Genomic DNA, 16239 nt, shown 5'->3' on the forward strand with positions numbered 1-16239 from the left:
TAAAGAAATATAATATATAACTAACAGAAATACTTACACAAATAACTAAATAGCCTAACTCAAATACTCATTGAATTGCTGAAACTGAACAGGGAACACAGTCTATCTAAAGGCCCCCGCAAACCGCAGCCGAAACAACAGCGCAAGACGGCGCATGGCGCTGTGTCCGGTTAGCCCTGCACATAGGATGCAACATGCGACGCACTCTAGTGCACTTAAAAAATAAATAGAGGGCAGTCTGACAGAGCCTGCTGCTGACCGGTGTTATGGATTGTTGTTTCTACTACCTCCATGCATTAAATTCATTCTGGTATATGAATGATGCATTTTGGCCTGTAAGATGATCGTAGCTAAAGCTATTTTTCAAGTTAAAAAGCCAACTAGACTCGTCCACAGTTATCACCAACTAACGTTACTCTATAAAGTTCAGAAGTCAAGACTGCCTAACACAGTGAGTAGGCTACTTTACCTGATAATCCCACAACTTCACCAATTGCACACCAGCAGCTGTCTCTTCTCACATTGTCCTTATAATATTTGGACTGGGGATCATAGATCATCGGATATGTCTGCACTTCAGCAATTCATTTCTCTTCCATTTTAATATTAGTAGCTTTTGGCTGCGGTTTGCGGGGGGTTTAAGCCTGTTGCTCCCCTCCTGTGGCCGAAAACAGTAAATGCAGTCTATTACTGATAATACACGTTTGTAGCCAACTAACAAGAACGTGGACTAAATCATACTTGGACAACAGAACGTAATGAACATAATAATCAAAGTACAGTTACTCTTAGCTACCAATAGCCTATAACCAGAGATTACATGATAATAGTATGAAGAAGCTATCAAAATCCCTACCGAAGCCATAGCTAGCAACATAGGGCTAACACTAATCTACCGGGCATTTCTAAGCAATGATAAAACATTGTGGTATAATCTCACCATTAAGGGATTGAACCAGTACACTTTCATCACCTTGTTCAAATATAACTATCCCTCACACTGTTATCCATCTCTATACTAATAAAAGACTTACAACTAAAGAGCTACAACACAGTAGCTGGCGGAGCTAGCAACATAGGGCTAACACTAATATAGCTAGCAACATAGGGCTAACACTAATCTACCGGGCAGTTTTAAGCAATGATAAAACATTGTGGTAGAGTCTCACCATTAAGGGATTGAACCAGTACACTTTCATCAACTTGTTCAAATATAATTTTCCCTCACATTGTTATCCATCTCTATACTAATAATAGAAATAGATACATTGAAAATGTGTGATACAGGTTCTGCAATGAAATCTGCAGCGAGGCGCAGAAAGAGAGGTGGGAGATTGTCAGGACATGCCGATTTCCTAGGGTCTTGCTCCCTTAGGGCTTTCCAAACATTGCCAACAGAGAAGGGTGAGAACGAGAATGAATGGTGTCCAGGGAGACTACCAGAGAACTTAGCCAAAGGAGGAGGAGGAGGACCAGAAGGGGGAGAATTGGCTTCTGGCAAGGAATCAAACAGTAAACTGGAGACTATAAAATGTTTGTTGAAACAATTAAGCATCTCAGATTTATTGAACACTAGAACTGAGTCATCGATGATATGGGGGGGGTAACTCAGCAGGGCCGGAGTTGACTGAGAGGGACTTTACGGTTTTCCAGGGGTCATTCAGATTTTCAGTGGACTGAGAAAGATAGAAATCACTTTTTGCTTTTAAATGAGTTTTACATGAGTTTTACCATCAGAAAAGTGACATGGCAGGGCATAAGCACGTGTGAATGCGAGTGGAATTCCACTCGGAGACCGCTACCGACTAGCCAACAGAAATTCTCCAGCTGTTTAACCACGGTGCCCCTCTAGACACCCCCTAGTAGAAACACTCCAGCGGATTGTCACTCTGATTCCGATGGAGGACCAATATCTGTGCTATCTGGGAAAAGGTTGGAGTGAAAGGATGAACGTGTGGAGGTTTGGGGTATAGTCCTATAAAATCATCCCCATCGGGTCTTGAACCCTGATCTCCCGGGTGGGAGACAATACTTTCACCGCTACTCTACGTGTACAGTGGAGATGACTTTCACTGCTACTGTACTTGTGCAGTGGAGATCGGCGGGTTGATTTTGGTGTCCTTCTTTATTTTGGTGTGCTGGACTACTGCCTCTTGTGGTGCCAACAGAGAAATGCAGGTCAACATTGACCGGAGTAAGGGAGGGAGGGATTGACAACCCGACAAACCCTATTTATGGTGCTAGCTTACAGCCATGCACAAAAAAATGATTTTACGATTCAAAATCAATTGTCATTTGAATTAACAATAATCGATTCATAAATCGCCAGATCAATCTTTTTAACTATATACTTTTTCCCGTGGATGTGCTTGAAGCTTTTAAGCCCAATAGTCTGGCGTGTTAGAGTATTTTAGCTAACATTATCTAGCCTAACGTTAGAGCTAAGCTAGCTAGCTATGTAGCTAACACTGTAGCTTATAAATGTGACTATCTACTGCCAGTAGCTTGTTCAAATGATGTAGCCTGCTCCTTTTCGTCAGTTGGATGGCTGTGGTCCAGATTCTTGTCAATTAATTCAATGTAGCTAATAGCTAAAAAAAAAAAATGTAACAGAACATCCGTGTGATTTGGTGGATTAGGCCTACATCGTTTGGTGGTCTATTTATAATGGGCATCTGCCACTATCGGAGCTCAGTTCAGCCGATAACAATACAGTAGTTTTAAAAACCTCCTATCTGTGCCGATTAATCAGCAAAACCATTTGATCGGTTCACCTCTAATGCCTACACACATAATTTAAGCATTTAATCCACATAATATCAACTGAAACAAGCGTGACTGTGTCCCTTTTAATAACTGGAGTTTGAGTTGCTCTTAATGCTAGCCATGTTGAATGTGATTCTAGACTCTAGAGGTGTAACCCTGCGGTAGAATGGGATGGAAAAAAATCCCTCTCTCTTTTCCCTTTGGTGGTACGTCGTCCAATCGCCCTAATGAACCATCCGTCCCTGGTGTACCATGATTTCTGCGGTGGGATCTGCGCTAGTTTCTACGTTCGATTGATAGATGAGGCCCAGTATTTGTGTGCACACGTGCATGCTTGTGTGTGTGTGGATATACACCACTGGTCTTTAGGCCCTGGCCTCTCCTGCTTCATATTACGATAATAAAATATTCAGTTATTAACACAACCCAGACCAGCTTTAAAATATACATGGGGTGTGTGTGTGCGTGCATGTATGTGTGTGTGTGTGTGTGTGTGTGTGTGTGTGTGTGTGTGTGTGTGTAGAAGATGAGACAGGAGTGACATCGATCCTGTTTGTTAACAGAAACATTTGTCTTCAGTTATTAGATTAGCTGGTTGTTGAAAGGCTCTTAGGCTGCTGACAGCTGCATGCTGTAATTGAGAGCCATTTAGGTAATGGTGTTTATGTGTGTGTGTGTGTGTGTGTGTGTCTCCGTGTATATGTGCGTGTGTGTGTGGGGCCAAGAGGGATGGTTTTACAACCTGCAATGATGTTAAAACATTCTAAATATTTAGGTTTCATTTTGGGTGAGCATTTAAATTTTGAACATGGTACATCTGTACTGGCTGAATCTACCAGTAGGGCACTTGGTGGTATAATAGCAAAAACTAAACAGCTGGGGGATTTTGGGATTTGCTACCTACTCCAAATTATTTCACACGTGTATTTGTCCGGTTATGGACTATATGGCAGGAGTATGGGGGTCAAAGGTAAATATGAAAGGACAAATGGTCCAGAATAGGGAAATACGGTATTTTCTAGGAGTTCATAAATTTGCCCCCGTATTGGCAATAAGAGGAGATATGGGCTGGGAGCCAGGTGACATAAGATGGAAAGGTAGCATGTTAGCTCTATGGAACAGACTAATAAAAATGCCAGAGAGTTGAGTTGCCAGGAAAATATTAAACTGGGATGTAACTGTAAAAGTTGCATGGGCAAGTGAGATAGAGGACATACTAGGACAAATTGGAGCATATGACCTTTTCCAAAATGTAAATACTGTAAACATCTCTTTAGTTAAGGAAGCTTTGTCTAATACACATCAGATGAAATGGTCACAGGGTATACTATATAAACCAAAATTAAGAACGTTCAGTATGATAAAAAGGTGGTATGGAAATGAAAAATATGTTTGTGCTCCATTATCCAAAAGACAAAGATCATTATGTGCCCAACTTCACTCTGGGATCTTGCCCCTGCACCTTGAAACTGTACGTTCCTGGGGGGTTACAGAAGAAGAACGCATTTGTATTTACTGTAATATTGATTTTGAGAGTTCCATTTTGTGTTTTATTGCCCCTTATATCATAAGTTGCGTCAAAAATTATTTGAGAGATGTAAAAATATTGATTTGATGTGGTTGAGCGATGCAGAGAGACTAAAATGTATGTTTGATCATAGGGTATTTGCACTTGCAGAATATTATGTGATGCATTTATTTTGGATTCTGACGAAATACTTTTTTTTTTTTTTCTGTTATTGTTTGGTGTACATTGCGTAGTTTACAAACCGTGAGAAGTATATGTGATATAGTTAATTATTGTTTATGGTGTATTATAATCCTGTAAGGGATGGGTCCTCGGACATGACACGAACTTTCATTCATTCATTCCACTCTTGATTTGATCAGACCCGCAACATTATAATTCAAGACGTTTAAAGACTGTGAACTCTCACCAATAATGAGTGTCAAGAGACAGGAGAGGTTAAGAGAGGAGTGTGTGAACGTGCAGTATTTTATAGTATCTAACCCTGTGAGTGTTTGTGTGTGTGCTTGTGTCGGCGTGTGTGTTGGATCATGTGTGTGTGTGTGTGTGTATGTGTCCATCGGTCTTATCTCCCCAGGTGCAGACGGGCAGCAGAGAGGACCTGATGACGGACTACTTTTCCAGGGGGGCGGGCGGAGAGAGAGACCGCGGCCCCCCGGGCCGGACGGCCCCCCAACGAGATGGAGCCAAGACCCCCACCAGCTACGTCACCCCCACCCTGAAGACTGGAGGAGGAGGCGGGGCCAACAAGCCGGGCCAGAGCGTCAAGCCCAGTGTGCGTCTTCCAGACTCCGCCCCCCCTCCCCCCTCCCACTCCCAGACCCTCCCCCCCAGGGCCAGCAACGGGCTCGGAGGGCCGGCGTTGACGACGCCTGGCGGGCGGCCCTCCTCCGTTCACGCCCCTGGGACACGGGTAGGTGGGTCCGGCGGCGGTGGTGGCGGCAGCTTGAGTCGGACCTTCAGCCTGGCGTCAGCTGACCTGCTGCGCTCCAACGGGCCGGACAGCTTCCGCCCCGACGGCTCCACCGACCAACCGGAGGGCGTGGTCAGGAGGCCCGGGGCGGGGTCCGGGGCGAGGGAACGTCCCCTGTCCGCCAGGCTCGCAGGACCCCCCGCCAATAATCAGCACGGAGACGGAGGATACTCCCCCCTGGCCCCGCCCCTCCACCACCACCAGTCCGCGATGTCGCTGCAGACGGAACGCTACGGCGGAGGGGGGAGACCGGCAACCAATCGTAACAGTCCAGCCCACGGCCGCCCCGCCCCCCCCAAGCAGCAGCAGCATCGCGGGGAGGTCGCCATGGTCACGCCGGTGCGGGCGGTGCCAGCGCTATGTCTTGGGGAAGCGGGCGAGGACAGGGAGGCGGGGCCTAGAGAGACGGCGCGGCCGACGTCCGGCTCGCCGCTGCTGAAGAGTCCCGAGGGAGGCGGAGGGGCGGGAGGAGGCGGAGGCTCGGATGAGCAGCCCAAGAGCACGCCGGCGTCCCCGGACCCAAGCAACGACCCCCAGACTGTCTGGTATGAATACGGCTGTGTCTAGAGACCAGCAGAGGGCCTGCCGGACCCTACGGGACTGGTGTACACACACTCACACACCAGACGGACACACACACACACCGCAATGAACCAGCAGATATGAAGAGAAACTGTTGCCTCGGTAACAACTAATGAGGATCCCAACAAACAATGAACAGGGCTACAGATGCTCTAATGCAGTACCAGTAGAACACTGAGGAGCAGACTTTTTAAAGGCACTAGAGACGTGAATGTATATGTTGTTCTACAGGACACCCACTGCGTCGTCACACCCTCCCCAAACCCAGCCCCTTCAAGCCCAGCCCCAGACCACTCCAAGCCCAGCTCGAGACCCCTTTAATCCCAGCCCCAGCCCCTTCAAGCCCAGCGCCAGACCCCTCCAAGCCCAGCTCAAGACCCTCAGCCTCTAGTGCTGCAACCTGGATATAACACCTCTGCTCTGTTGACATGGGTTATATGAACCCCTCCCTCCCCAGTCCTAGTGGTCAGGGTACCTATTCTTGCTGGGGAAGGTTGGACGCCTGAGGGGTATGTCCCCTGCCCCTCCTCCCACCGTAATTACACCCTTCCCTCTCCGGCCTTGTGACATCCCAGCATGCACTGCTCTCTGCACAGTTTACTGGAAGTGCTGGCCAGAGAGGAGCTGTGTTATCCCGCTGACCTGATTACAGTGGCCAGCCTGGGGATGAGATGACCACAGCCGGCCTGTAGACAACCACAGTTGGCCAGGCTAACTACTGGGTAGAGGATGGAGAGAGAGGGAGAGAGAGGGGGGGTAGAGGATGGAGAGAGAGAGAGAGGGTAGAGGATGGAGAGAGGGGGGGGGGGGGTAGAGGATGGAGAGAGCTAGAGAGGAAGAAAGAGAGGGTAGAGGATGAGAGGAAGAGAGGGTAGAGGATGGATAGAGAGAGAGCGCGCAGTATCAGAGAGACTCAGAGAGAGAGCAATATCAGGGAGAAACTGATCTGTCCTGCAGCACGCTAAATACATGGCCAGGCTGGGCAGCAGGCTACACATAGACACACACTAGACTGTCCAACTGGGGAGGGAGTTATCTAGCACTGTGAGGGTGATGATGATGATGATGATGATGATGATGATGATGATGATGATGGTTATAGGCAGATGTAAAGGAGGAACAGTTCCGAGTAGAGTGATGCTGTGATGAGAGGAGGAGTGAATGGAGATATGGAGATATTATGAATCATGTTATATCCCTACCTGGCTGTCAACCTGTGTCCTATCTGCTGTGTTGTAACATGCTATGTACATATGAATACTGAGTCCAAACACATTGCTAAGAGCACTATTAGATGATGAAGATGATAATGACGATGAAGAAGATGAAGTCAACGTGAGTCCGAACACTGGGTTGCTGCGGTCACTGAAGATGGCATTACCACACAGTCATATGTACGTCTAGAGTTCTTGATCGTGACCAAACACTGAAACACACCTCATAAACGGCAATAAGACTTTGTGTATTTATTATGATTCTTTGGTCTGGTAAATAGAAGGATAGACTTGCGTCCTCCTCCGTGTGAGATTGTTTGGTTATTGTGTGTTTGTCGCCTGACTGAGTTTGTGGTGCAGTTTGTACTGGTGTATCAGTTTGTACATAACACCTCCCCCCTGGGTTTGAACCTACTTCCTTTCTAGACATGGGTGAGGTAGTCTGTCTTCCTGTTTCAGACCAGTAGAGGCCTGAAACTACTGTAGAGATGTCAACTATTGGAAATGTTTACTGCAAGAGAATCTCAGAGAAGAAGCTTCACTGGGCAGCACAGCAACCCCAGCCTGCACACTGACTTCTTCAGCACCTGACATTCCACTATGGTGCTCCAAACACACGGCCCAGACCACAAGCAAACACACCTCTGGACTATCATGACCAAACACTACTGGGATGAAACTGGAGTATTTTCTGTTTGATACCAATGTGCTTTCTGACTGGAATGAACACGTCGAAAACATTTGTGATTGTTTTCATAGTTTAATGTAGAGAGAAAACCTTCCTGACCAAAACTATTGAACTCTTTTTATTAATAAAGTTTTGTAAACTGAAGTTCCTCCTGGTGGTTGGTTATTATCATTATTGCCACCTAGTTATTACCTAGAGGAAATGTTTTTGGTGGCGTGTGTACATTTGTTTATCTGTTAGTAGGATTACACAAAAACCACAAGACCAATTTTCATGAAACTGTATGGGGCACCGAATGTAAACCCCTGCATCTTTAAAATAAAAGATGGTAAATCTGAGCTTTTATTTTAAAGATGCAGGGGTTTACATTTGGCGCCCCATAACTCTGTGGAGGGGTGTAGTATGGTTTAACTTGGAACCACATTTTAGAGTGGATCCGAATCACGGGACGGGTCCATAGGCTGCCCAAACACGGCTGGCCAGTCACCTCCATTAATTTTTTGGACCAAAACTACAAGACCGATTTTCATGAAATTCTGTGGTGGCGTGTAGCATGGGCCAACAACAGAACCCATTATGAAGCGGATCCGGATCACGGGCTGGGTCCATAAATGAAAACAAAACTTAGAACGAAGCCAGCTCTCTTTGTAGGGGCGCTAGACACTGGGTTTGGACTGGGGTGTGCGGGGTGGAGAGCCCGGAGTGTCGATGTACACATTTACCAACGGCACATTCTGATCCAACAGGTGTCAGTGCGTCACTCGTCATCTAGGCTAGGCCTATTACTTCCTCCAACAACGTGCCCACACTGGGATCAAACCCGGGTCATTTGATTTACACACACATGACCACCTCTCATAATCTCACCTACCAGTTATACCACCGAACGGCTACCTCTTCAATGGCACTTGAGTTTACCCAATTCAATTTGGAAAAACTGTCAAAATGCATTAGGCAAATGAGCAGAGGTCTGTGCTGTCTGAACACCCTTTCAAGTGTTGATTATGTGTCAGAAGTGAGAGAGAGGTACGTTTTCTTTCCACTCAACGACCCTTTAGGTGGGCTACTACTATAGGCCTACATAGTTGAGTCACCTTTACTATAACACAGTCATATCGGCCAATTCACTGACTGGAAATTAAGCGCATGATTACGCACATACAGGGCGACCAGCGTAGTGGAATGAGGGGGAGAGGGGAAGAGGAGCAGGAAGGGGCTGAGCGCGTGAAGATCATCGGTAGTATCACGCAGAAACCTGTCTGCACGCTCAGAGGTGTTTTAATTCAACAGGCGAGTGGCGCGCGGCCTTGATGTAGGAAAGAGAAAAACCATCACGCGCCACCCCTCTGCTGTGGTCTCGAGCTCGTTCTTCCCTGGCGGCTCCGGTACTTTCACATCTGTAAGAGCGCATTGCCGCATAATAGCCTACCGGGAAACATTTCAGCGCATCTTTACAGTCAACCAAGTGCCGTTACTGGGCAGGAGTGAGTGGACGAGGTAAGAATAACGGTTTCTAGGTTTCTAAGCACTGTTAAGTTCGCGTTTTGTAGCCTATTTCTAGTCTCATGTCCTTATCGTGGAGTTTTACTGTATGCTATCTAGCTTACTGCTCACGGAGGGTGTATTAAATTACAAAAGGCTAGGTGATCTGAATTTCAAATACATAACTTTCAAAATATCTAGTGGTATGTGTGTAGCCTAGTTATTTTCTAAATTCGACTGGCTCTTCTTGATCTTGTCTAGCTGGCCTACATGAATTGAGAGGACAGGTGATGCATTTTTCGCCTGTCAAAAGAAAAATATGTAGGCTACGCAGACACTTGGCACAGACCACAGGAATAATGAAATGATCAACTCATTATCGCAATGATTAAGGCTCTGGAGTAGCCTACAATAAACCTGGTCACAGTCAGCAGGTGTCAGGCGAACAGGTAGGCCTACATGCTTTCCATTCAGTGGATCAATTGTCTCCATCTCGTCTTGACTGATTTGACTCCATTGGAGTGAAGTGTGCTAATGGGACTGCGTGAGCGAAATGCCAAATTGGTGGACTAGCAGCGTGGTTTTAATGGCCTGGGCGGAAAGCTGGTGGTTCTGGGGCAGATCGACACACATTCCTCTGTCGAGGCCTCGGTCCCTGGGGGTTTCTGTGGCCTGTCACTGGGCCGAGCCGGAGCAGAACTAAGCCTTTCTAAAGGTTCTGGTAACCGCTGCCAAAGCCAAATCCTCCAGCTCCCGGTCTTGCCCCCTCCCTCCTTCCGCTGGCCACCAGCCTGTGGTGTCTACCTCCATGATACAATGGTCCTACCACAGAGTCTACTATAGGCTCTGGGGGGTTCCGGTAGCCTGTTTGTCTGGACCGGGCCGAGCCAAAGCCCGATCCAGTGCTCCTGTCTTTCGTAGCGCATACACTCCATTTTTATTCACACTCTTGACAAAGATGAACAAAACGGCCGGTTAAAAAAACCATATGATCTGTTTTGTTCATCTTTGTCAAGAGTGTGAATAACCAGGCCAGGTCTAGCCTGGCTTATGTGCGTGGCTGGCTTGTTTCTGTGTTCAGGACTGGTCGAAGGGAAGCTAGTCCCGCCACTGAAATAGCTGTGAATTGAAATGACATGAAATAATGTCTGATAAATTAAGATAGGTCTTGTCGCCTGGACACATCAGTTCCAATGCTTCCAATTCTAATCCAGCACAATAAGAGCGGGATAGTCAGCTCATGAGCTCACAACAACTAGCAGCAGCTTCCGTAACATTAATGGTAGCAGTCAGTGGCTAAAGCAGTTACACTGATGATTCCTGTGTGGGGCCGTTCGATATTTAGGTGTGGGGGGGGGGGGGGAGGTTTGAAAAAGGGGGAGGGCATGGTGATTTTTTTTTTGAGTGCTGGGGAGGGCAAAGTATTTTATTTTGAGATGGGGGGGGGGGGCATATGCCTCGGGGGTCGCAAAATGCCTCGGGGGTCCTTCATTATGCTTCAGCTGGCACAGCTCGAAACGAGATGGGTCTGGCTACGCGAAACTATGTATTGAGAAGGTAACTGCTTACACCAACACCGTTTCAGGAGAGCACACAGTGACATCTAGACTAGTGGTCAGAGTTTATCTAGCTGTACAGGCAGAGTTGAATGGGGCGTATAATAGTTGAACCTGTTAATATTTCGTGGATGGGAAGCCGACAGATGAACATGAATGAAAAGTCTTTGGTAGGCCTACTGCTGATTAATGTACAGAAGTCACGTCGGTTGGGTGATGATGAGGACGAGGTTGATACAGGTAACGTTATAGCTCTGTATAGAATGGTAGATGCGTACTGGCAAATGGTTTAATGCTTTTTGGTGTCTAAATATTACATTTTGGCATATTAAATAAGCCCCACAGCTATATTAAGTCAGGGTTTACTGTGAGCAAGTAGCAAGTAGGCTAGCTTAGCCTATCGGTAGATGCATGCTGGCAAGTGGTTTAATGTTTGGTTTCTCCTACATATTCTGGCATAGGCTATTTGGCATAGGATTTAAACCCCACAAGCAAGTGGGCGTGTGTGCTGTACAATGGTGAAATGAGTTGTGAAATAAGTATGAAAAACATGTTGTGTGAGCATTATTTGCATCTTACGCATGTTTTAGCTTCACATGCGGGGGAAAAATCGCAGGCGTGCAAGGAGCTAGATCTCGCGCCACCTACAATTGGCTATAAAAGTTTTGTATAAAATTAAAAAAGGTTGAACTTGTGGGTGGGAGATATTGGACTAGTGAGGCGGGATAGTAGTCTCTGAATATTGATGGTGACATGTCCCCAGCGTCCCTCAAATTCTATGCCCATGCCAGACAGCGTGTGGACTGTTGATCATACCTCACATGTTCTTCTGTGCTCCAAGCATGTTCTCTGTTTCTGGCGTGCTCATTGCCCTCTCACGTGAACTGTCATTCTCAGAAAGGGGGAAATTGCCCAAAGTGCCCAGTGACACTGCTGAGGACACTGAATGAATCCTCCTTAATATATCCCTTGGTCTTCTGCCAGATTTATATCAGCCTGACATAGTTCATCCACATGTCATTTAGAAAGAGTTAGCCTCTGTAAGAATGATTAGCTTGGGACAGACTTAACAGGTTAGCAGTCGCTACACCACTGTTGCTAAGGTGTCAGCTAATGGGGATCCTGGGCTATCCTTGGCTAACCTGGGTTACTTTGGGTTATCCTGGGCTATCCTGGGTTACCTTGGGTTATCCTGGGTTATCCTAGGCTAGCCTGGGCTACCTTGCGTTATCATGGGTTATCCTAGGCTAACCTGGGTTACCTTGGGTTATCTTGGGCTATCCTAGGCTAACCTGGGTTACCTTGGGTTATCCTAGGCTAACCTGGGTTACATTGGGTTATCCTTGGCTATCCTGGGTTAACTTGGGTTATTTTGGGTTATCCTAAAATAATCTGGGTTATCGTGGGCTATCCTGGGTTACATTGGGTTAGCCTGGGCTATCCTGTGTTATCCTGGGCTTTCCTGTGCCATGCAGGGCCAGACTGCTGCTATTGTAGGATGTTATGGATTTTAACTGATCTAGTCAAAAAAGGATTTACCAAGATTCGCTCAAAAGGTTAAGTCTGGTTTATTGAGGAAACATACGAGCGCAAGGACTTTCTGGACAACGCAACAAGAGTGGTTTATCCAGAGAAGTGAAGCCTCCTGATCTTGGGCTGACTTTTATTCAAGCAAAACACAGGTACGGCGCTTCCAGGATGTGATTGGCTAATCTATTGTACGTCATATGAAATGGCAGGCGTGGCCGAGAATACAGACATGTGACATGAGAAAAGGCGGCAATTTCTTGGAGACAAAAGGACAAAGGATGGTTATTCTGGTGTAGACAGATTTCTAGGTGTATGGCCTCCTGGAGGCCATTCTGTAGGTTAGCACAGCTATGTGAACGGTTGGGGGAAGTGGTGAATTACAAAAAGGAGAGAGAGAACAAAGGTTTTAAGGTGTTTGGAATAGGCCAGATGTAAATTCTATTACAAGGACCGCCGAGGCACAGGCTACATGACTGGAAGCTGAGACACACACACACACACACGTTTGAATACTTTATTTGATTCCACAAATTATATTACAAACAGCAAGGAATCAAATATAATACGGCTAGACAATTCAAGAACGCCTAATGATACACATACAGTAGCACTTTCTCCACACGGCTAAAGTGCCTATGACAGCTGAAACAGAGCAATATTTAGCAATTTGTTTAGCTTTGCTCTTTCTCATGCCAGCAATGTTCAGACAACTCCTGGTATACTTATATACATGACCCAGGCTTCCAATTATGTATGTAGTGTTTACATCTCTACCCTACCATAAGTTGGTTATAGTTTCAAGTAGCGGTTGGTACTTAGAATATTTATCTTGGAAAGCCCCACACACACACACACACACACACACACACACACACACACACACACACACACACACACCGGAAGACCATACACACACACACAAACACAGGGGAGGGGAGATCAGGGGAGGTAATGACACCCATATAGAGAGAGGGAGAGAGAGAGAGAGAGAAACACGGTTCTCTGATGTGAGTGTGGTTTCCGCAGTTATAACTGCCTCTGTCTGCCTCCATAATTACCCCTCTGAAGATATCACTAACATCTCTTCTTTTCTCATTTCCTCTCCTCAGCTCCTCTCCTCTCTTATTGTGTCCTCTCCTCAACTCCTCACCACTCCTCTCTTCTTTTTTCCTCTCCTCTGCTCTTCTCTCGTCAGCTCGTTTCCGTTGCGCTGGCCACAGACTGCCGTTGGGTCTTTTGACAGGAAGTCACCCAGCCATTCACAGGAAGGTGGCGCGCTGCCTCCAGAGCCGATTCTAACAGCCTCTGTAGTCTGAAAGGGGCTCAGCCGGGTCTGGTGTAAGGTCCTTAGGGGCTAGAATGTAGGATGTGCTACATAAATGAATTAGGTAACACTTAATTAACGAAAATTTCGCTGTTCTGTGTTTGTGTGTGTACCGTGTGCATGTGGCACATGCCTGAGTGTGTGTACTCTTCTCTGTGCTCCAGGTCAGAATGGAACGGCTTTGACGATCGGTCAGCTGCATGAGCCAACCAGAGACCCCGCCCCCTTTTGTGTACATGAACTGCACCATCAACCACAAGATCCACCAGTACCTGTTCTCCTGGGCCTACATCCTGGTCCTGCTGCTGGGCGTGCCCGCCAACATCTTCTCCCTCTACCATGCCGTGCTGCAGCTCAAGGCCCGCAACGAGCTGGGCGTGTACCTGCTGCAGCTCACCCTGTCCGACCTGCTCTACCTGGCCTCGCTGCCCCTATGGCTGCAGTACATCTTCCTGGGGGACCACTGGCGCCACCAGGAGTGGCTCTGCCAGCTGAGCGGCTTCCTGCTCTACCAGGTGAGTAGTCTCGCATGGCCAGGTCTATCTCCACACTTCTTTTACGCTGTGCCCAACCCTGGAGAAAGGTCTGGCTGCATTCATTATCATATTGGTATAGGGGGGAAACATGGGGGGAAAACAACCACAATCACAATCGTCTTTGGAAGAGCGGTTGCTAGGTTGTTGTTGTTTCACATAGTCTGGGAGAATATCCCACCGCCACTGATTGGCCGACCACATGAATTGGCGCCACTGATTGGCCAGTAATAAACAAACGACAAAACCTATGTCCGTTGAGTCAGACTACCAGGTGAGGGGAACGACAGGGACTCAGAGAAGCCCAGGTTGAAGAAACAAGGGCGTCGGGTGACAGTTTTGAAATGTGGTCAACAGCCTGGAAAATGTGACTTCTACTGGCGTCGGCTGTCGCATGACCAGAAGCGGCTTTCGCATTCCATTATGCTTTACCTGGTTCAAAATCTACGTCTCTTGTCGCAGGATGTCCATTTGTCAGCCATCGCTTGCCGTGTGCGTGGCGGCTTTTAGTCTTTTTAACGTGTCATCGCTACAAATGGACGCATTCCCGTCCCTCGGCCTTCGGGCCCACGAGAGCCAAGGGCTTGAAAAAAAAAACATCTGTTTGTAGGCCGACCGAATCAGAAGCACTGAAAAGTACTGTATTTATCAGCGCGTTTCCCATGGTCTGGTCTGACCCTGTTGTCGCTGAGCGCCGACCTTTGTGTGTCCCGTGTTTCCCGCTCTGCCAGAACATCTACATCAGCGTGGGCTTCCTCTGCTGCATCTCCATCGACCGCTACCTAGCCGTGGTCCACCCGCTGCACTTCACGGCGCTCCGCAGCATGAAGGCGTCCGTGCTGGTCAGCGCCGTCGTGTGGCTGAAGGAGCTGGGCATGGGCGTGGTCTTCTTCCGCCACACGGAGCTGAGCACGGACCTGACTAACCAGTCAGTGTGCTTCGAGCACTACCCCATGCAGCCGTGGGAGTACCCCGTCAACTACTACCGCTTCTCCTTGGGCTTCCTGTTCCCGCTCGGCGTGCTGGCGCTGTCGTACCTGCGCGTGCTGAAGGCGGTGAGGAAGAGCGCCGGGACGCAGAGCGCCCAGAAGCAGCGCATCAAGCAGCTGGTGACCAGCACCGTGGTCATCTTCCTGCTCTGCTTCTCGCCCTACCACGTCTTCCTGCTGGTGCGCACCCTGCTGGAGAGGGACTGTGACTTCATCAACGGCATCTTCAACTACTACCACTTCTCCCTGCTGCTCACCAGCTTCAACTGCATCGCTGACCCCATGCTGTACTGCTTTGTGAGCGAGAGCGCCCAGCACAGCCTCCAGAGGGTGCTGCGCGCCTCCGCCCGGGTGCTCTGCTGCTGCCGCCGCCGCGGCTTCGCCAGCCCCGCCCAGCCGCAGCCCCCAGGCTCCCAGGAGGTCGCGGCGCCCAACGGGAACGGGCCGACGACAGCCGTCACTCTGCTGCAGACGAGCAAGGTGGAGGTATAGTGTGGACACACACATACGCAAACACACACACACATTGTGTGGTAATACATCAAAGATAGAACTGAGTTGAAAAGTCCTGTCGTATAACTGTGTCCATGTAACAAACTAACATATCTTTGTTTGACTCTCAGACAGACCCACAGAATGCATGTTGAGCTTGGTCATGTGCTGGACACATACACGAGACTGCTGTGTTTATCCCTGGGTAGTAGTGAGTGGAGATCTGCAGTCTCCCCATGTACACTCTGACCCCCTAACCCCAACATAAGAGGGTCCTCCTCTAACCCTAGCTCCAGTCCCTCCAACCCCTCTGTGGTTGTAGCTAGTCGGACCTCTGAGCTCCCAGTGGCAGGTCTCAGGTTCAGAACGGACTGAGGAGTCTAGGGAAGCGGACATCACAGACCAGCACCACTCAATCTCTCCAAATGACATACGCAAACATTCCCCCACCCAACCCCCAGTTTCCCAGGCCATGCCCACCCCCGCCCCCAGGGGGGAAAGGGAGTTGCTGGTGTGATTGGTCAGAGGAAGAGGGGTAAAGCAGGTCTGTCAGGCATATCAGCCAATTGAAAAGGGCAAGAG

At 48.1% G+C, this 16239-nt stretch overlaps 2 protein-coding genes across 2 annotated transcripts in view; both read left to right on the plus strand.

Moving 5' to 3' along the window:
- The window catches only part of ccdc88c (coiled-coil domain containing 88C), a 53782-nt gene extending 47221 nt beyond the window's left edge, over positions 1-6561 (plus strand). The window contains exon 31 of the mRNA XM_084437970.1: positions 4872-6561. Within this exon, the coding sequence (XP_084294096.1) occupies positions 4872-5834 (963 nt within the window). The 3' untranslated portion in view covers positions 5835-6561. The remainder of the gene's footprint in view (positions 1-4871) is intronic.
- Positions 6562-13879: 7318 nt separating this feature from the next.
- On the plus strand, positions 13880-15657 carry gpr68 (G protein-coupled receptor 68; the record flags this gene model as incomplete). The annotated part of the gene is made up of 2 exons (XM_084438903.1): positions 13880-14158; positions 14908-15657. 2 exons carry the CDS (start codon positions 13880-13882, stop codon positions 15655-15657), a joined length of 1029 nt encoding a protein of 342 aa, XP_084295029.1.
- Between the last annotated feature and the right edge of the window lie 582 nt (positions 15658-16239).

The sequence above is a fragment of the Borostomias antarcticus genome (assembly GCF_949987555.1).
Source record: "Borostomias antarcticus genome assembly, chromosome: 5".
In the NCBI taxonomy this organism is placed as follows: Eukaryota; Metazoa; Chordata; class Actinopteri; order Stomiiformes; family Stomiidae; genus Borostomias; species Borostomias antarcticus.